Raw genomic sequence first — 21,147 nt, 5'->3', positions numbered from 1 at the left:
TGCGGAATCAGTTTTTGCTACGTGAGCCTTAAAACTATATCACTCATGGGAAGGGTAAAGACCAAGACTTCAAGTTCCATTTGGTCTGCTCCATCTAAGTCCCTAACTTCCCTTTGCTCTTATACTATTCTGCTACCCTATCAACTTTAAAACACATACACAAAGTTGTTTTATGATGCAACAAAGGAGTGTTCTCAACCATCTCTCAGAAGTTCATTGAAGTTCATTGGTACATCAGTATGAAATCCTATGGACATTTCTCTCGAAATATATAAAGGTTAATACATTCTGTACAGGTTGGTTGGTTTTCAGTTATGAAGTAAACACTGTAACAAATGGTTCATAAAGCATAGTTTTAAACACAGCCCCAACTTTTGTGTTGTTGGGGATTCTTTTTGTTCTTTATTTCCCCCTTTGTCTTCTTTATTGGTCAAGTTATTTCTGCCAGTCATAACTATAAAGAGATGTAGTCTTTTTTCGTTGTTTTTTTTTAAGGGAGTATATATTATGTATAGCAGAGGGAGGGAGGAAGAGGCACTTTTTGAATGGCTGGCTGGTAATTCCCAAAACATCCCTTTTTTCAGTGTTATGTTAAGTTTCTGACGCTAGGTGGTGCTGCTGTGACAGAAGAGCACTGTAGTTGTTGTTTTTAGGCACTTGGCTGCATGGCTCCCAAGGCAGTGCCCAGCTCTCTGCTATGTCATCAGAATCGGTTTCTGCCGCACCTCCAGAATATCTAAGCAAACAAGAAAGATGACAGGATCGTGGTGAGGATTCCGGGCCACAGTTCTTTGGCTATAATATCTCAATGAGTGAAGATGCTTGGGCCTCATTTGCAGAGATCTTGAAATCGTTGGGGTGCTTCCACATACCGTATTTTTCGCTCCATAAGACACACTTTTTTCTTCCTAAAAAGTAAGGGGAAATGTCTGTGCGTCTTATGGAGTATGTGCGTGGTCCCTGGAGCCGAATTGCCCAGGGGCAAAAAGCAGATCATGCTGCTTCTTTTTTTTGAAAGAGGGAAGTGGGTGTTGAAACAAAGCCACTGGTTGTTTGCCAATCGGGGAGAGATATAAGGGACGCTAGAGATAAAGGAGGCTGCCTGGGTGAGGGGAGGTAAAGACAGCAAACTTGCAAAGCAGGGAAACAGGAAGACTAAAGCAATAAAGAGAGAAAGTAGAAGAAAAGGAGGAGCAAAAAACTACTCCAGCTAAGAAAAAGACAATAAGGCAAACAAGAGGGAAGGGAGTGTTGAAAGGAAGCAGCTGTTTGGTGGGGTCGGGAGATAGATAAGGGACGCTAGTGATAAAGGAGGCTGCCTGGGAGGGGGGAGGTAAAAGCCCATGGATCCTCAGGATTTTTGCATTGGGTCACCCCAAATTCACCATCAGATCACAGACCACAGCATGAACCACAAAAATCATACATCCACTGTTTCGTTCAGAATATATTTCTTTTCTTGTTTTCCTCCTCTAAAAACTAGTTGCGTTTTATGGTCAGGTGTGTCTTATGGAGCGAAAAATACGGTAAGCTAGAACCCTCACATTTTAGACCACATGTACTCAACATTGGCTTAGTGTTTAAAAAAAACAACTAGGAGGGGAACATTATTTCCTTTTGGCTGAAATTGGGGGGTAGACAAAACATACCCCAAAATGGTTAGTGCTTCCACACTGTCACAAAAGCTGAAATTTGAAACGCACACACAAACATTCAAAGACACCCTGACTATCAAGGGTGGTGAGTCTAATGGGGGAAATGTACCTTTCTTTCTTGAAATGAAGGTCTGCTGCTGCTGCAGCTAAAACCTTGTAGACACAATCATCCAAAGCACAATGGCTGTTGGCAGAGGTTGAAAATGGGGCATTGCTTTGAACTATCAAAACAAGAGACATTGTGAGTTGGATGCTGGCTGTGGGCTGTATCCAGCCCTGCTGTGCTGCTTGCACAATGAGACTTCTCTCCCCTGCACAACTTCAGATTCTGCTCGGAAGGGTTGGATGATCCTCCAAAGACCGAAGCAGGTTTTGAGGTTTGTGCAGGAGAGAGAGGAAAAGGAACCTCTATTGCAAGAGTGGAACTCTACTGCATTGGATGCAACCCTAAATTAATTGCACTGAAGGGCAATGGAATTTGAATTATAACTAAATTTTCACACTGATTTCTACAGGATTGAAGTGCAACTAGCTCAGTACGGATCCAATGCCAATGTCCCTAATTCCATGAATGTGGGTTAATACTGCTGTGACAAGCTGTAGCACAGGCTCTCCTATGTGGTCCCAGGGCTGCTCAAACTCTCCTGGAGGTGCCGGAAGGAACAGAAGAAGAAGCTCACTTCAGAACTTAATAGATAATGATTGAATTCTCTTCACCACTTGCCAGACAGATCAGCAGCTCCAATTGTTTGGGGTGTCTTCACATCGGTACATTATTGAAAACTTACCCAGCTGTGCTCCCTTTTAGAGTTAATTCATGCTTTTGAGATAACTGTCACTTGGACAGAAGGGGCACACTCCACTGGGAATGTCTCCTGCACAAGCGCCCATATGCAGAATGGGAGACGTTCCTCCATACCTGCCACTCATTTCAGCAAGGCACGTGCAGGAGAAGCTGCTGGTGAACGTCAGGGTTGTCTCGTTCTGAAACGTGGATGAGGCTTTTCTCACCTGTTAAGATCCGATGCAATGGCAATGTGACATAGGTTAGATGTGCATAGAGAAGGAAGTTTTCATCTGTTCTGTTTAGCTTCAGCCATGAGCCCACCAGAGATCTTCCCGTTCCAGACAAAGACCGCGAGCGTAGGTTTGTTGCGTTGTGCAGATCTGCCAAGACACAACAAGGCTGCAGGAAGTAAGCAAAACATTACTGACCCCAAGACCATTGTCCAGCAAACAGACTCCAAGGCCCTTCAAGGGCAGCACCCCATGAGCCAAGACTCACAAGGCAAGGGGTGAATATCACAGCCATGCACTCAGCAATCACAGGCATCCTGCCCTCTGAACAGGAGAGGTTCCAGTCAGCAGTGAGAGCTAAGAGCTGTGTGTGTTTTATATACAAATCAGCCCATTATTCAACTCAATACTACCTTCTCTGACTTAGAAACTCTTGAAGTTACCTGCTCGGTTCCCTGTGATTCGGTTGCTGGGGACATCATGAGCAGAATGTGGAACCTTTTCTGAATTAAATGCATGTCCTTTATCACTGATTTATTTACAATGCCATCATCAGGAATGAAGGATGGCAAATATCTTTCTAAGCAAGTCCATCTTCCTCAAGATCCTAAGCCAGTTAAAAGTCCTTCCCACTACACAGAATAGCTTGTTCTGCATCACCTTAGACCTGACCTACAAACACAACAGAAAATGAGTTGATAGAATTATGCAATGGTAAGTTGTACCAACACATTTTGCATTTTGGAGGTGGGAAGCCATTTCTGAAGGTTCCCTCACTTAAAAAGCTCCCTGCAAGTAGAAAACGAGCAACACCTGGCAGAAAAGGTTCTAGTCTTGCCCTCCCCCACTGGGCTAGTTTTCCACTTGCAAAGAGCTTTTTAAGTAAGGGAACATTCAAAAACGCAATTTCCACCGCCTTCAATATGAAACGGTAATGTCACCTCATTATCCTGCATGTGATCTGCAACCTCAGGCAGATTTATTGTCCAGTCCTGCTAATCTCACAAGATAACCTCCCACCACAATGTAGTGTTTTCCACAGTTGTGAATACAACAATCGGGTCCACTAGGAGGTTCCATGGGTCAAAGTGATGATAATAAGCAAATACATCTAAGTTTAGTTTGCAAAGGCATGAACTCTAGTTCTCACTGGGATCATCTTTTCTCATTTTTGTGTGTCCCAATCCAAGCCTGATTTAGTGACCTCAGCGAACACCAGCAGCAGCCATCCCTTGAGCCCAGCCATGCCTCCAGATCACTCTTCTCTCACCTCCACTATCATCATCCCTAAAGAACTCTTCGCTGTCATTGGCAGAATGGGATTTCTTCATTTCAGCAATTCGATTCCGCGGCACTTTCCTTTTGAGGGATGGGGAGAAGAAAGAAGGGCGGTTGTTACGTTCCGGAGTTGGAGGTGTGCTGAATGAAGTGACCTGAAAGAAGAAAATCAGAAGTAAATTGGGAAGGAAGGTTATGAGATAATATTGACTGCTCTATGTTTTGATTGACATTGTATTTTATTTTGAACCTCATTCAATGGTTATCTGCTCTGCTCTGAATTCATCAGACTGAATTGCAGTCTGGTGGAATAAAAACTGCTTCCTGAACACTGTTTTGAAAATGCATTCTTCTGGCTACTGAACAAACCACCATTTATGTACAGTGACCATTTAGGGGCAGCTGACCTTTTAATGCAAAATATCCAGTATTTTAATACAGTGATTGCCAACTGGCAATATAGAAGACATACCTGGACTTCAAAGGCAATTTTACTTAGATCCTCTAACTTTAACAGAGAAGGAGATATTTAAAGGTTTTCTGACAGTTTCACTTTAGAGTCAAACTGGTTTCCAAAGATGCAAGATGAATTCTTTCTACTGTTTTGGTTTTTATTTGACGCAGACATCCTGCCCAACAGAGGTAGATTTGAACAGCAAAGATACACTTCTGGCTCCTCAACAAACGGAGTTCTTCAGAGTCCAAGATTGGAGAACTTAACTCACTCTCTCATGTAGAGGTGAACCTGGGTTTGAATCTTCCTCTGTCCCATAGGGAGACGTGTCACCAGTTGAAACGCGACTCACGGCCATTTCTGCGTGTCCTTTTCCTTGTGGCCCTTTCATTCGCACAAATTCCATATTATTGTATTTGTAAAAGCCAAAGGACATCCTTTGTGCCATTTTTGCTGCAACGCTTACCTAGAATGAACAGTAAAAATGTAAGACTGGTTATGGGACTCCCAGCCCAGGGAAGCTTGATGCCTGCCTTGCTGTCATTCAGGTGCCAGATTGAGGCATTCTGTTATCTCAGGGGTTAATAATAATTTAGATCTGTGGAAAAGCCAGATTTGTTTCTGTGGAACTGGCACTTCTAAAACTGTCCTTTAATGTCCATTCCGTGCTTTTAAGAACTTCACCTTTTAGTGTGGCAGCTCCTCTTCTCTGGAACTTCCTGCCTATTAATATTTGGCAAGGACAATCATACTCTTACTGACACCTGCTAAAGAGAGTTCTGTTTACCTAAACAAGTATTTTTATTATCTACATTTGCCTAAAAATTTTTTTATCTATATTTTGATCATTTTATTGTGTCTGCTGTTTCTAAAGTCTGCATTTACTATTGTTTTATATTTGTGAAGCCCTTTCCACTACTGCAGCCTTCTATGGGCAGAGACGCCCTTTTCAGTCTTATCCATGCTCTGGCCATGTTCAGTTTCAATAACTGTAACTGAATGTGGGCGAACCCTTGAAAACATTTGGAAACTTCAGCTGGCTCAGAATGCAGCAACCAGGTTGTAGACCAGAACTTGCGTATCTGAGCATATTTTGTCTGCACTAGAAAATTTTAACTGGCTTCCACTTACCGTATTTTTCGCCCTATAGGACACACTAGCCCATCGGATGCACCTCGGGTTTTTTTTGGGGGGGGGGATGAATAAAAAAAATTTATTTTCCCCCAACCGCGGGGCTGGGGCGGGGGAAGCCCGAGCTTCCCCTGACCCCAGCCCCCAGAACAGGCTGCTATCCGCAAGCCTTGCGAGCCCGGTGGTAACTCCCGCCGGGGGCGCAAGGCTTGCGGACACCTGCGAAAAGCACGGGGCGTCCTCCGGAGGGCGCTCCGTGCTCTGGGCTGCAGGCTGCTGCCTGCAAGCCTTGCAAACCCACGGGAACTCCCGCCAGGCTCCCAAGACTTGCGGATAGCTTCCTGAAGCCTGGAGTGCGAGAGGGGTCGGTGCGCACCGACCCCTCTCACTCTCCAGGCTTCAGCGAAAGCCTGCATTCGCCCCATAGGATGCACACAGATTTCCCCTTCATTTTTGGAGGGGAAAAAGTGCGTCCTATAGGGCGAAAAATACAGTATGTCTTGGATACAAACTGAAGTGCTGATTTTAGCTACCAAACTATTAACAAGGGGGGAAAAAGGGGCAGCACTGTATCAAAAGGACTTCCTTCTTTCATACAAAGCTGTTTGTTTATTAAAGGTCGTCTTTGGTGATCTTGCTCCAAGAGCTTCCACCTTCAGATATTAGGTGGGTGACAACTGGTGTGAGGTCTTTATCTGTGGCAGCCTAGGGAATTCTCCAGGCAGTCTGGTTTGTTTATACACAACCATTTAGGCACATGGCTAAAAACAGAAGATAAACTAGAAAGTTCTTGAAATGCACAGAACATTTTTGCATGAAGCTGGTACAACAGTCTGCATTTGGACTGAGAGTTTTCTACACCCAAACACCTTTCACATTTCCAGAGAACTCAAGTGTATTTTGCTTCTCCTAGTAACAGTTTATAGCTCCTTAAGAAATTCTGGCTTTACCTTCAAAGAGTCAGAGGTTTAGGAGTAAACTGGGAGTGAACCCTCCCTGCTCCCTGACCACATAAGCACTTTTCTCCCAGTGGGTTGTAGCAATGCAGCACGACAAGGTAAAGTGAGGAAGGGACCAGGGTAGACTTATCCCTCATGTTGTTGTAGAAAACAGGCACCCCACTTCCCAATAGTCACTTTAGGCATAAATGAGCAAATGCAGGAATACCTAGTGCAGTCACCTGTGAGCTATCAACCTAGCTAGGCAGGTGACCATCACCAAAAGGGCTCTCACCCCATTGTCTTTTTTTAAATGCTTTTTTGAATTCAAAAAAGCACACATTCAGAAAAAGAAAAATACATATTCCCACATGCTTAGTTTCTTTCCTTATACACAATTTCTATAATGACTTCCCATCACCCCATCGTGGATCCTAAATGCTTTAATCATGTGTCACACTTTTCATTATCAGTCCAAATCAATCTCCATTATTTTATTTTCCTATAGTTTTCCATATTTCTGCAGGGCTCTCACCCTATTGTCATAGACCTTCTTGAGGGCTTCGTAGCGGATCGATCCCTGGAAGATGACTCCTTGGAAGGTGTTGCTCTTGTCACTGGCCACCAGCTCCACACAGACCATCTCACCTTCTCCTACAGTCATATCGCTGAACACCTAAATGAACATCCAAAAAACTTGCACTTAGTAGGAGGAGGAAAAATCAGTAGCTCTAGATAGCTAAAACTTCATTTGCTGCCGCCTATTTTACATAGATTGCAAAATACAAATGTCCTTTTCAAGGCACATGATGCAGGACTTTGTTTCAGAAAAGCAAATTCCAAATGATTGGCTTGGAAGCACTAAAACCTGTAGCAGTTAAAATGTATCCTATTTTATTTTTTTGAGCAAGAAGGGCAGTAGGGGGAAGAGCATTAAACATGAAATTGCCCAAAATGCTCACAAAACATAACTTAATACAATATAATGCTGGGGGGGGGGGGGCGGAGAGAGAAATTGAGGGTTGTGTGACTGAACAGAAAGGGAACCAATTTTCATTTATCTCCCCTTCCCCACTGAAGACACCTCTGCTCTTCCTAAATGGGGCATGGGGTGGGGGCAATCATCAGAAAGTGCTTCCCTCCCAATTCTGCTGACATACGGTCTACTGTCCACTGAGGAACACAACACAATCATGGTGAGGCTGCAGTCCTCTCTCTGAACCCCTGGGAAGGTACAGGGAGAGAGAGAGAGAGACCACACACCAGGTCTCCCATCACCAACTTGTCATCAGCTGAGCCAAAAGGTGGTATATGGGGGCCTTCTTATTACCCCCAAAGACCCCCAAGTCCAGGGGAAATTTAAGAGCTGACTTGAATCTCCCTTTCATTTCTAATGGGAGAGAAATAGCGAAGAAGAAGGAGGAGGAGGAGGAGGAGGAGGAGGAGGAGGAAGAAGAAGAAGGGCATAAGAGTACAAAGGTGCTTCTGCTCTGCCAGCAAGAGCAGGTTGGGGGGCTGGATATGGTGGATTAACAACCTCCAGTTTTGCCCTAGGCCAACCTTCAGTGTCTAAGGAAAAGGACAATCTCTAAGCCTTTTGCAATATCTGATAAAGTTAAAGGGACCCTGACCTTTAGGTCCAGTGGTGACCAACTCTGGGGTTGCAGTGCTCATCTTGCTTTCTTGGCTGAGGGAGCCAGCGTACAGCTTCCAGGTCATGTGGCCAGAAGGACTAAGCCGCTTCTGGCGAACCAGAGCAGCGTACAGAAATGCCGTTTACCTTCCCGTCGGAGCAGTACCTATTTATCTACTTGCATTTTGACGTGCTTTCGAACTGCTAGGTGGGCAGGAACTGGGGCAGAACAACGGGAGCTCATCTCGTTGCAAGGATTCGAACCGCCAACCTTCTGATTGGCAAGCCCTAGGCTCTGTGGTTTATTTGATAAAATACTGCAAAATTTTGACATGCAGTTTATTTAACCAGGTTAAACAGTTACTGAGCTTTTCCAAGTCTTTCATTTGGGCTTTGAACTTGCTTTACAGTATTTTGCATACCGTATTTTTCGCACCATAGGACGCACTTTTTCCCCTCCAAAAATGAAGGGGAAATGTGTGTGCGTCCTATGGTGCGAATGCAGGCTTTCGCTGAAGCCTGGAGAGCAAGAGGGGTCGGTGTGCACCGACCCCTCTTGCGCTCCAGGCTTCAGGAGAGCCCCACCGCCAGCCCCACAAGCTCGGGGGACAGCGGGGAGGCGGAACGCCGCCATCCCGCTGTCCCCCAACTTGGCTAGAAGGCTGGCGGGGGGAGAAGCCTGCTCCTCCCTGTCGCCAGCCCCGCAAACTCGGGGGACAGCGGGAGAGGCGCAGTGTGCCCTTCCCGCTGTCCCCCGACTTGGCTAGAAGGCTGGCAGGGGGAGAAGCCTGCTCCTCCCCGTCGCCAGCCCCGCAAACCGGGGGACAGCGCTGGGCTCCCGCTGCTTGCGGAGAGTTGCCTGCATGCTGAAGCCTGCGCGCGCTGAGCTCAGCGCGTCCAGGCTTCGCGGACCTCTCCGAAAGCAGCGGGAGCGCTCCCACGGCTTGCGGAGACTTGCCTGTTTTGGGGCTGGGGTCGGGGGAAGCTCGAGCTTCCCCCGTCCCAGCCCCGCACCTGGGGAAATTTTTCCCCCCTTTATTTCCCCCCCCAAAAACTGGGTGCGCCCTATGGTCCGGTGCGCCCTATGGTGCGAAAAATACGGTATGTCTGTCTGCAAGTGATTAACACATGTAGGTAAGGTTCCTCTATGTTTACAGGTCCTCTGTACCAACAGAGAAGCCAAGAGCTGGCCTAGGCTCAGAGGGGAGACCATCAGGAGCCCCACATAATCTGCTCCAAGCTTTCTAAGGAAAAGGAATACAAGTAGCGGAAACAAACTCAGATGTATCCAGATGTTCCCATGCAGTGCAGTTACGTTATGTAAACACAACACTGTTGGCTGGAGCTACCACAACTATTTGAAATTAAAGACAAGCACAAGAAATGGCATCTGTTCTTGTGAGTGACCTACCTCTTCAAAGTTGTCAATCATAAAAAATATGTTTGGATAGCTGATCTTCGATTCCTCCCCTTTGCTATCCATAGGGTGCTTACTGGGAGATGCAAAGACTTGCTGGAAGAAACCATTTGGAAGATGTTATTAGCTTGCTGCACGGATATTGGCATGTACATGAAGGGAAAGGGGCTGAGATCAAGGCTTGTCCCTTCAAGTTTCTCACGATGAACTGCACTTCTCACCTGGGATTTCTTTTTATGAATGTGGATATCCCCTCCATCTGAACGAGTACACACCGCACAAGTCACTATGTAATCCAGCTGAAACAACACCAAGACGTTGGAAAAGAAGCATTAATGGTTGTACACAACCAAAGCAGAATGACAGCCTTAACAGCTTTTTCATTAAGCTTTCCTCCCCGGCATCAGCAACTACAGAAGAAAATGTGACCTTCCAGTTTCCATTTCCTCTCTGATTCATAAATACTCTGGTCTGCTTTTTAAAGGCAAGTTCCTTCCCCAGTCTATGTCTAACTGCTCTGCAGATACCCTCCTCCCAGGACACACACAGCCTAGTTCAAAAACAGCACTTTTATAAAACGAGGATCATGCAACCAGAGATTTCAAATCAACATACAATTCCTCACCTCTGCAGCTCCTCACCAGGTGCACAATTTCTACTTTGCCCCTTGTTTCCCCAAGTCTTCCTCTTCTTCTCGCTGACGTTCCCTCATTCAGTCCCTTCTTACAACCCCCTTTCCCCAACATTCCTTGATCTGCAGCCTTTCCCAACCACTGTCTGCTCTTGTTCTGAGCTACCTGTTTCCTCTTTCCTCCACTCCTCCTTTGCCAGATCTTTCTGCTTACCTTGACCCTTCCTAAGATCAGAGCAGGTCAGCCAAGGGCAGGAGTGCCAGCCTGGCCCCCAATCATGGGCGCCCAGGATCGTGGGTGCAATGCAGCATGCAGGGCCCTGGCACTTAAATTTGTGGGCGCTCAGTCCCTTCATGAAGAATTTTGTGGGTGCTCAGGCCCCAGGGAGTTGGCACCTCTGGCCAGTGGCAGCCAGAGACACTTCTACCTGCAGAGGTTTCACCATCACAACTTTAATATCCCTACTCTGTGACGATAAATATAGCAAGCCAGAGAACAAAGGTCAACAGAAAGAGGAGGACTTCTCCAAGGGCAAAACCAGCCTGAAAGGGGAACAGAAAGCTACATCCACACATCTGAAACCTGGGGGGAGGGGGGCCAGAGGGATTTTATTTTTTTAAAGTGCAGACACCATCTTCAAAATTTTGTACAGTGGTACCTCGGGTTAAGTACTTAATTCGTTCTGGAGGTCCGTTCTTAACCTGAAACTGTTCTTAACCTGAGGTACCACTTTAGCTAATGGGGCCTCCTGCTGCTGCTACACAATTTCTGTTCTCATCCTGAAGCAAAGTTCTTAACCCGAGGTACTATTTCTGGGTTAGAGGAGTCTGTAACCTGAAGTGTATGTAACCTGAAGTGCATGTAACCCGAGGTACCACTGTAGTTGAGAAGTTACCTGCTTTTTGATGATACGTTTGAATTCTGTCACACACTCAATATACAGAAGGGTAAAATAGCTTTTTTTACTTATGTCGTTTTTCATATCTTCTTTTTAATTGTCTATTGTAGCAGTACACCAGAATCAAAACAGCCTCAATAGCAAGGAGGTGAACCATTAACATTTAGCTCCCCCAAATGAAAATTGATCACCAGAGAAGGGTTCCTGCTTTTTTAGTTGACTGATCTAACAATTAAATATTGTTGGGCTAAAAAAAAGGGAACACAGCACATGACAAACGTTCTAGAATGACCCAACATCTATTTGAATCCAATCTTTCCTTAAACAGAGCTCAAGTCAGCTAAAACCACAGATTAAAACTAAATGTAAATCAACAATATACCAGCTTTAAAAACTGAATCATTTCTCTCTCTCTCTTTTTTAAAAAAGTCAAGATTCCAAATTTTTAGCAAGAAAACTCCCAGGCTGTACATGATGTCTAGCATCTTCAATGAGCAATAAAACTGCAGAGAAGTCTAGACTGTCAATTAAGTGGAAACAGAGATCCGTCTCTGTACTCCAACATACTGTGCAACAGCTAAGGCAGGAGCTGCTAACCTGACACAATAGGAGACAATTGTCTTCTAGATCAGAAATGACAGGCGCCAGCTCAACCTGGAACCGTGTATATTCCAACATAGTAATCTCACCAGGATTGTTTTCATCTATAGCTGATATAATTCAGAATGGTTGTCCACTGGTGCACAGCCAATGTATGATTACAGTAAATTGCACAGGCATATATTTTGCATTAAAAGGTAAAGGTAAAGGTACCCCTGCCCGTATGGGCCAGTCTTGACAGACTCTGGGGTTGTGCGCTCATCTCACTTAAGAGGCCAGGGGCCAGCGCTGTCCGGAGACACTTCCGGGTCACGTGGCCAGCGTGACATCGCTGCTCTGGCAAGCCAGAGCTGCACATGGAAACGCCGTTTACCTTCCCGCTAGTAAGCGGTCCCTATTTATCTACTTGCACCCGGGGGTGCTTTCGAACTGCTAGGTTGGCAGGCGCTGGGACCGAGCAACGGGAGCGCACCCCGCAGCAGGGATTCGAACCGCCGACCTTTCGATCGGCAAGCCCTAGGTGCTGAGGCTTTTACCCACAGCGCCACCCGCGTCCCCAATGCAAATATTTTGCATTGATATGCATTAAAAACAGAATCTGTGTGGTTTGAGGTCAGGATCTTCCAGAAATGAAAATATTAAATCAAGGTTTAAAACCAAGAATGGCTTAGCATTATGTAGGAACACAACCAGCGTGGAAAGAAGAGACCAAGGTGGCCCAATTAACCAGGGTTAAACAAGAATGTTAAGATTTGGAAAAACCAGTTTTCAAGAGTCGTGCTTAGGTTTGTGTGGTATCTCCAAACACCAAGCTATAAAGACACAACCAAAGAACAAATGGAAAACAAAACAAACTATGGGGGCAAAAGTCATGGCTCATCAGTGAGACAACTCATGGTTTGCTGAACAAACCTTGTTTTAAGACCAATGATGGCTTAGAATTACATAGGAACATAGCCAGAGTGACTAGGGCTGATCACATGGACCTTTCCCACAGTTTGGACAATCCCAGGATGAAGAGAGTCCCATGTGATCACGCCTGCCAATGCCATTGCAGTCATTTATACACTTTATTACTGCTATGGAATGAACCCACAAGTAAGTAGTTTCCATCTTCCTAGCATATGTATTATTTAGAACCAGGGTAGAGAACCCGTGACTGCCCAGATGCTGCTGGACTCCTACCAAACCTGAGAATCAGTCATAAAGGCTGAGAATGATGAGGGATGAAGTCCAGCACTGGAAAAGCCAGAAGTTCACCACCCCTGATTTAAGAGGATACCTGAACACTTTCTTTTTGGTGGTTTGGAGAGTTACTAGACACTTACAATGCTAAGAAAAAATCGACAAGGCATTAGCAAAAGCTACATACAGAAGGGCACACACAGAATGGAGTAAAGCTGGACCTCTGAGGTTTATGTAATGGGTGTGGGTTAGTGATTGTGGATATGAGAAGAGCAGAGCCCAGAGACATGAACTGGCTGGCAGAGGAATGATTATTTCACAAAATCCAAGAAACTGGTTCTTGTGCCTCTACCTTGTGCCATGCTACTGAATAATGGAAGGTAAGTGGCACAGTCAGCTTCTGGATCCTCTCCCTTTACCCTTAAGTATTTGAGAAGCACTGAATTTGTGCTCCCCACCCCCTCCCCTGAGAAAATCAAGTTGCCACCTCTGAATGCAAATTCTGGGACGGAGCTGATTTTCTTTCCAAACTTAAGGAACATTCCTGTATTGCAGGGGCCTGGACAAGATGACCTTCAGGGTACTGTTCTTTCCAACCCTACTATTCAATACAGTGGTGCCTCGCAAGCCGAAATTAATCCGTTCCCCGAGTCTCTTCATCTTGCGGTTTTTTCGTCTTGCGAAGCACGGCTATTAGCGGCTTAGCGGCTATTAACGGCTTAGCAGCTTAGCGGCTATTAGCGGATTTAAGAAAAAGGAAACAAACTCGCAAGAACTCGCAAGATGTTTCATCTTGCGAAGCAAGCCCATAGGGAAATTCGTCTTGCGGAACGACTCAAAAAACGGAAAACTTTCGTCTTGCGCGTTTTTCGTCTTGCGAGGCATTCGTCTTGCGAGGTACTACTGTAATTGTATTATCACCCCAAGAAGGCACTTTAAGAAGTTCTCTCTTTTCCCTTGTTGTGCCTACTGGACAGCTTCCATTACATTATCCTATTTGCACTAAGGAGAAGGACGATGCTTCTTCAAAATAATCCCCAAAATACTGGTCTTGCCTTGCAGCCAGCTAGGAAACAAAGCTGCACCTGGAAATGGTAGGCACCCTTGGCCTTTGACTGATTCCTTAGATGCCTTCCTCCAGCTTGGAGCAACAAGCAACACAGGTCACCATCAAGTCACAGGCGACACATAAGCCCCAGCACTCCATGAAGAGCTCATATATGGATGACCACCATGGATGCAGCCTTATACTATTTAGCTCAATATTGTCAACACTGACTGGCAGTGGCTCTCCAGTGTCTCAGACTGGAGACATTCCCACCCCTATCTGGAGATGCCAGGAACTGAGCCTTTTGCATGCAAAGGAAATGTTCTACAGCCTTTGCCCTTGACCAGGCTGCCCGGCTGTCAAAACGCAGGCAATTTTGGACAGATGAAAATCCTATATCCGTATGAAGCAAAGGGTACAGAGCCAATGAAACGGCCTCTCCATCACAACCACACACAGACAAAATATCTGTGTTCCATAAAGGGAAGGGGCTTCTTATATTAATAAATCAAAGCCTGGGGAAACAGAAAGGTTAGGCTACCTTTTGAAGGATAAGGTTCAAGCAGACACTTTCCTCCCAGTCGATATCTGGATCTCCCAGGCCAGGCAGCTTTTTAGAATCCCTGCGGTACACTTCCACTTCAACCTGCTGAGGGGGGAAAACCAAAAGGTCTCTTTAAGTAATGGGAAAACTCATGTTTGAGTGGCTACAAATTTATTAAAAGCAAAGGTAGCCCCTGCCCACAGGCTCACAGTCAAGAAACATAAGCAAAGGAGAAGGGCAGGGAGATTATTCAAAGCAGTGGTCATTCAAGGTTGTAACTTCCAAAAATTGGGTTTGAACCTCAGATTATCACAAGTCTTTTGCAATTCTTTTCTGTGACTGAGAGGAACAGTGATAAAGAGCAGTGGTGCCACCACTACTCTAATTCAAAGTAACCATTATGACCTCCAAATACTTCTCCCTTTGGACTTTAACTCAACCAGCTCCCAAACTCTCTCCTCCCCCCTTTTAAAGTTTAATATGAGAGGTGTTATAGCTCAAGGCTGCCTAGAAGTTCCACTCATTTCGCAGCTTATGCACAGTAAACCCAAAGCATTGCAATACATAAGCTGTTTTTGCAATTCCAAAATGCAGCACCAGATATTTCTCAACAGGAGGCTATGGAGATTATTGAACAGACTGGGAGGAGTTGGGCCCCTATATCAATTGCATGTGCAATAGTTGAGTTAGCACTTATTTTTTTCAATTTCAGGAAGAATTGCACCTATAGCCAAAAGATTCTGTTCTGGTTGCTGTTGCCAATTTCTTCTTTCCCAATCGTCCCAGGCCCACAGATCGAAATCTTGCCCAACTCTTGCATGAAAATCAGGGTGGCATCCAGCTGAGAATAAACATTTTCTTTAATGTCTTCATCGGCATCCAGTTTTGGTGCATAAGCGCTTAGATAGTAGCCTGTTGGTTTTGGGCGAGTTTTATTCAAAGGGTTGAAAGTCACTCATTGATGCTAGTAGGGACTTCTGACGAGAGCTTCACAAGATCATTTTTGATAGCAAAGCCCACTTCATGTATTCAATGTTCTTGTTCATGTAGACCTTTCCAAAAGAATCTGTAGCCTCCTTTTTCTTCCTTCAGTTGTCCCTCTTCTGCTCTTCGAGTTTCTTGAAGCGCTGCAATATTAATGTTAGAATGTCTCTTGTGATGATGGCAGTGCAGCGCTCATTGTCTGTGTTATCCAACAAAGTCCGTATATTCCATGTTCCAAATTTCAATTGTCTTTTGTGATCGCTGAGTGGTGACCCCATTGGGCGCAGTTATCCAGTCAGGGAAAAGGGGAGGCAGACTATGATTCGGACGCCTTTTCTAGCCCTTGCCCCTATTCAGGGTGAGCAGAGTGGATCCTAAATAGGACTGCTCAGGCATGGATACAGCTGCCGAGCTGCTCAACTGCCTCATTCCTTGAGTCAGAACGACTGTATCTGTATCCACCGCCCATATGCTGGTTCATGACTAGGGGCTTCCAGATTTCACACTGGGAGGAGGACAACAGGAGAAGACAGGATAATGCTTCTGAGAAGGCTGCTGGATGAGTGGACCATAGAAGGACCACATGAGGAGGACAGACAGCATGTGACTTTCAAAGAGACACAAGATTTCCACACCAGAGAGGTCAGGCACAAAGCAGCCCTTAGTGAAGCCAAGATCCAGAGAGTGCCCCAGGCAGTGTGTGCTGAGAGTCAGTTCAGAGGCAAAGACTGAAGGAAGAGGAAAGGGAGAGGAGACAGGGAGGCAGCTAGGTCAGAGGGACACATGAAGGTTGAAATTTCACCTCACTGCAGAGAATGGGCACTGTTGCCGAGGAGGGTGACTAGCCAGACATCAGGAGGGTGTCTGACAGAGAACAGCAACATGGGGATGCAAAGGACAGAAGAGGGTAAAAAAGCAGCAGGATAGAGATGTGGGGGGTGAGGAGCAGGGGAGAAGGAGGAAGCAGCATTGGTGGGCTGTGTCATAGGGAGGAAGGCCATGTTTCAGCAAGGAAAAGTAATTGAAAGGATCAAGGGAACCGACGACGGAGGATGACCACTTTCTCCATAAGGGCACAGCAGCACTTGGGGATGCTCAAGGGTTTGTCCAGGCCACAACCTCAAGTGAAGTGACTTCATTTGCACATCCCAGACTAATCTTCTTTGGTTTTTGCACTTCTCAAAGTTTGACAAAAACACAGTTCCCAGTTCAGAGAAATAATTAAAAAACAAAAGCAAAATGCATGCAAAAAGGCAATGTGGTTTTATTCACATAGCACTGATAATTATTTTACTATATTTTACATAAACACAACTCAGGGTTGTGTCTGATTAAGTAGTTTATAAAATTATTCTAAATCAATAACATTATTTTGTGGACAACTTATGCGAAAATAGGAATGTTTGCACAGTTTGCTTTTTGCAGGCGCAGCGTGGAGTATGAGAAGGGGAGCTGAGCAGAGAGAGGGGCAAAAGAAGGTGCCGCTTGCCAAGAGAAAGAAATATGCTTCCCATGTTAACAATACATCTTTGTTTGGGGTTGAATGCAACATCCCAGCAGTGTCCACGCCATAAGCACAAGCAGAGCTCTTACTGCTCATCTTATTGTAGAGCCTGACACCAGGCCGCAGTCAGGAAAAGAGGGGCTTCAAGAACACAGAAGGTGGCCATCCTTGGTCAATATATCTGGGGGCTCTCACCACACAGGTTCAGGGCACCGACTGTTCCACTGTGTTGAAGACCCAAGATCAGCCATGGTAGGAGAAGCAAAGAGAGCAAAGGAGGTTCTCCTTCCTCCCCACTGTCTTGTCACCTCCAAACACTGTGATTTCTCATTTTCTCCAACTTAAAGACCACAAAGTGATGGCATATCAAGCTGCCACTTTCTCCTCTCTCGTTGAAAACAAAATTGCCACAGCTACCTATGCCACAATGAGCCAACACAAGCATGCACAGATCCACATTTCTGCCATGACAGGAAGCAATCATTCTGCAGGAAATGGAAAATTTTACATCCTCCTCCTCCTCCTCCTCCTCCTCCTCCTCCTCCTCACACAACCACCTCTGCACTGGTGAGAAGATTTACTCTATACAGTGCTTCCAGCTTTCAGGTCGCATTTTATGTCAAATCAATATACATTATCATATAAACATCTGGTTGCACTTTGCCTTAAACGAGACTCATAAAAAGGAAGAGACATTTCATCAACCTGTAATCTATCACTAAATCAAGCTTTTAACCTATCAGAAGGAAAGAATACGCTGCTAGAAGTGGTGTTAGTGATACCTAAGTAAAGGAGGGAATGACTCATGTATATTTCCCCGCTTCTCTTCCAGCCTTCCCCATTTCCTGCTTCACTCGATAGCTCTTCACTCCATCTCTCCCACTCCCTGGCTTGCCTTATTTCCCCCAGCACATTGATGCTGCCACAGCAGCTGCCACCTACTCAATCCTTCACCTGGGCAGATGAGTTGGAGATGCTGACGGATGCCTAGAAGAGCCATTTTATTTCCTCTCCTGCAGTTCTAAGATAAACAGAGTAGTCCAGATTTAGGATATTAAATATCCTAGAAAGAGAGGAATGTATAGCCCTGTGCAATAGTTCTTCAAACATTTTTTTCTACCCTCTGTTGCTTAGAGGTGCATGCTGAGGAATTCCTGTGCACCTCACACAGGGTCTAGTGCCACATAAATCAAGCATGTGCCCTGACCCAACCAGGATTTTCTGGTAGCTGCATATGGCAGGGGAAAGGTGCCAGGACTGGGCAAGCTCTTTGTCAGAGAAAAAGCTTCTCATGAACGCTTCTCATGAATGCACCTCACCTCAAGAAGCTTCTGAGGAACTCCAAGAGCTCTCCAGAACACATTTTGAAATCCACTGTGGTATAGCCTTGACTCTGAGCAAATTCTTAGGTACCAGGAAGTTTCAAATATAGTTGTACCTTGGAGGTCGAACGGAATCCGTTCCAGAAGTCCGTTCAACTTCCAAAACATTTGGAAACCAAATTGCAGCTTGGAAGCTCCTGCAGCCAATCAGAAGCTGCGGAAGCCCCGTCAGATGTTTGGCTTCCAAAAATAGTTCGCAAACCAGAACAGTCACTTCCGGGTTTGTGGCATCCAGGAGCCAAAACATTCAAGAACTAAGCTGTTCGAAAACCAAGGTATGACTATAGACAAGTACATATACACAGAAACTATTCCTGTCTCAGAGACAGTTCTTCACGTTGCGTCAGTGTGTTTTGATGCAGCATATGTGTGATTTGCTGCGCTCTCACAAATGGAACGGTGTTCTCTATGAGAATAAACATGAGCAAAACCCTGAAGTCTCTATTGGAGCCCTTCAGTCTAGGGCTGGGAAATATGAAGCCCAGGGATGGACTGTGGTCCTCCCAGTCTCTCTAGTTAGCCCTTGAGACTCTCCCAAGACCAGGCCCCTCTCGACTTGCTCTGTTTTTGCCTGGCTGGAATGTATCCCTGAACTGCAAGAATGGTTCTTGTTTGCCTGGATGGAGAAGAGTGAGAGAGAGAGTAGAAACATTGGACTATTCACAGTTGAATGTGCCCTGTTGCATCTGTTGCCCATAGCCTGACCCACTTCTGCCCCTGTCCAACACTGCCATCCATCCCCCAGAAGACTGCCTGTGAGGGAACGCAAGTCTCTGGCTGAGAAATGTTTGCTACCCATGAGCTATATCATACAATCACTTTTTAAAAACAACAACAACATCAGGTTACAATCTTTACATTTCATAATGTCCAATCTAGAAACAAAATGCATTTGTCTTCTGACTTCCAAGTGGATTTTTTGTTCATCACAAAGTAGCTCCAAATCAGGTCGATTTAAGGGTACTTGTGGCCAGCTTCACAAACTTTATATTCAGGGAAATGTGGTGAGCGGTTCTTAAGTGGGTATGTTTCATTTCCTCTGGAATTTTATAACATGAGCTAATACCTACCACATGATCGCAAGCACCGACTGTCATGCAAATGGCCTCCGGGTTCTAAGTGCTATGACGTGGCAAAGCACCCCAGAACACATAATTGTAGTATTCTTTCCCATTTCATTGCCTAAGATCATGATGGCCAAATATTTAATGTAAAAATACCTTTATTTTTTATAAGCCAGCAAATCACACACCTCCCAAGAGTCTATCCAAGCTTTAAGGCATCTCTCGACACACAGCAATGCCAAAACACAAATTGCACTTAACCTGAAGGAAAAGGTGCCTCTTGGGTGTAAGATTCCATTGCCCAACTTACCTTCTTCCCATCTGCATTGTCTCCACCAACGTATGACAGTTTCCTTCGGACATAGAAGAGCATGTCATCTTGCCGGGGGGCCCATTTCTCCATAAAGTAAGTGGAAAACATCCAAGTCCAGAATACAATGCGGTCATCTTTGAAACAACCTTTTAGAAAAGAGATCCATATTGGTTGGTTGGTTTGATTTATTCCTTGTCTGCCCTTCACCCTCAGGTCCCAGGGCAGGTTACAACATTAAAACACAAGACAGTAGGCCCGCAACTTACATTCATTTAACTTGTGTGCCTTCAGCTTTACATATGTGGTAAATAAAAAACAAAAAGAAGTGGAAAGGAGGTGGGTTTCCAGGAAAAATGACTTTGGCAATCCCAACCGCCACTGAACCCAATGGGTTTTGACTAGAAACAATTTGGGCTTTAGGTACGATCCCTGGAATGTAAGCGCAGCCTAAGTTGAAGCATTACTGTATTAAAAACCAACAGCTTACAATCATAATCAAGATGCCAATTAAGAACCTCCGAACCCACATTGCAGCCGTTTTTAAAACACCAAATGCCTGAACTTGTAATGCTGGCCAATTTTTTCCATTTGTTTCCTAGCAGGATCCTACCTGGTTAAATCCCATCTTTTATTATGTGGCAGCCACGCAAACCTCATATATAACGCAACTTCCTTTGAGAATGGAGGTTTGAAGCAAATGTCTCCATTGCCAACCTGCCCCAGGTGAGCTGCAGCTCCAGTTGGCTCTCCCCAACCCCAGGGAGTGAGAGACAGAGAGAAAACTGGCCAAGAGGACAAAGTATTGAACTGCACTTTGCGCTGGGCCTTTGGAGGAGGCAATCTCAGGGGCAAAAAGGAACAGCAATGACATTTAGGAACCCATTTTTACAGCAGTGTCCCTGATTGCCCCAGCAATAATTTAGATTCATGATCAACCATTATTAGTCGTTGTCATTAATACGAGGCAATTGTTTTCAGCTTAAAGGTAACTTGAGCAAGGCAGCTTCCTTGCTTTGCCCGCCCTCAGCTTCAGCTGCCATAAGCATGCTGATTTCAGAGGAGGGGAAGTGGAAAGGAGAAGCACAGCTGCTTCCTCACACTGAGATGACGGGAGATGTTTCCCCCAGGACAGGGTGTTTTCAGACTGTTGGCTTATTGAGATCCCGTTGTGTTTGCAACAGTGACCATCACACAGCTCCAGCACTACCAGAAGGAAGACTTCATCCTGAAAAAATGTGCAGTATTTCTGTTTGCTCAGATATCATAAGGGGGAGAGAACAGAAAAGTCAAACGTCATTAGGAAGGCACCTTTTGCAGATCATGTGAAGCACAGCGTTTATCACTATTTACTACAGGTTATTGCTGGGACTTGTCAGCTGGTGACGGAGGCTTGCAGCTCACTGCCAAGAGAGTCTTGGCAAGACCCCACATAAAAAGCAAATCATTTAATTACCACTCCTGCATTAGCCT

The 21,147-nt window shown here is 45.3% G+C and overlaps 1 protein-coding gene across 2 annotated transcripts in view; it reads right to left on the bottom strand.

The window, feature by feature from the left end:
• Positions 1-189: 189 nt before the first annotated feature.
• KIAA0930 overlaps positions 190-21,147 on the bottom strand; it is a 56,151-nt gene continuing 35,193 nt past the window's right edge. The window contains exons 2-10 of one of the 2 annotated variants that reach the window (XM_083738858.1): positions 19,675-19,823; positions 14,428-14,535; positions 9,745-9,822; positions 9,518-9,619; positions 7,009-7,149; positions 4,676-4,870; positions 3,943-4,105; positions 2,667-2,822; positions 190-736 (exon numbers count right to left, since the gene is read on the bottom strand). In XM_083738858.1, coding sequence (XP_083594984.1) covers positions 696-736; positions 2,667-2,822; positions 3,943-4,105; positions 4,676-4,870; positions 7,009-7,149; positions 9,518-9,619; positions 9,745-9,822; positions 14,428-14,535; positions 19,675-19,823 — 1,133 coding nt within the window. In that variant the 3' untranslated portion in view covers positions 190-695. The remainder of the gene's footprint in view (positions 737-2,666; positions 2,823-3,942; positions 4,106-4,675; positions 4,871-7,008; positions 7,150-9,517; positions 9,620-9,744; positions 9,823-14,427; positions 14,536-19,674; positions 19,824-21,147) is intronic. The other variant, XM_083738859.1, reaches the window with a different exon arrangement.

Source organism: Podarcis gaigeae (genome assembly GCF_964106915.1).
Source record: "Podarcis gaigeae genome assembly, chromosome: 5".
NCBI lineage: Eukaryota > Metazoa > Chordata > Lepidosauria > Squamata > Lacertidae > Podarcis > Podarcis gaigeae.
Note: the sequence above shows the minus strand (reverse complement) of the source record. Positions and strands in the feature narration are given on the sequence as shown.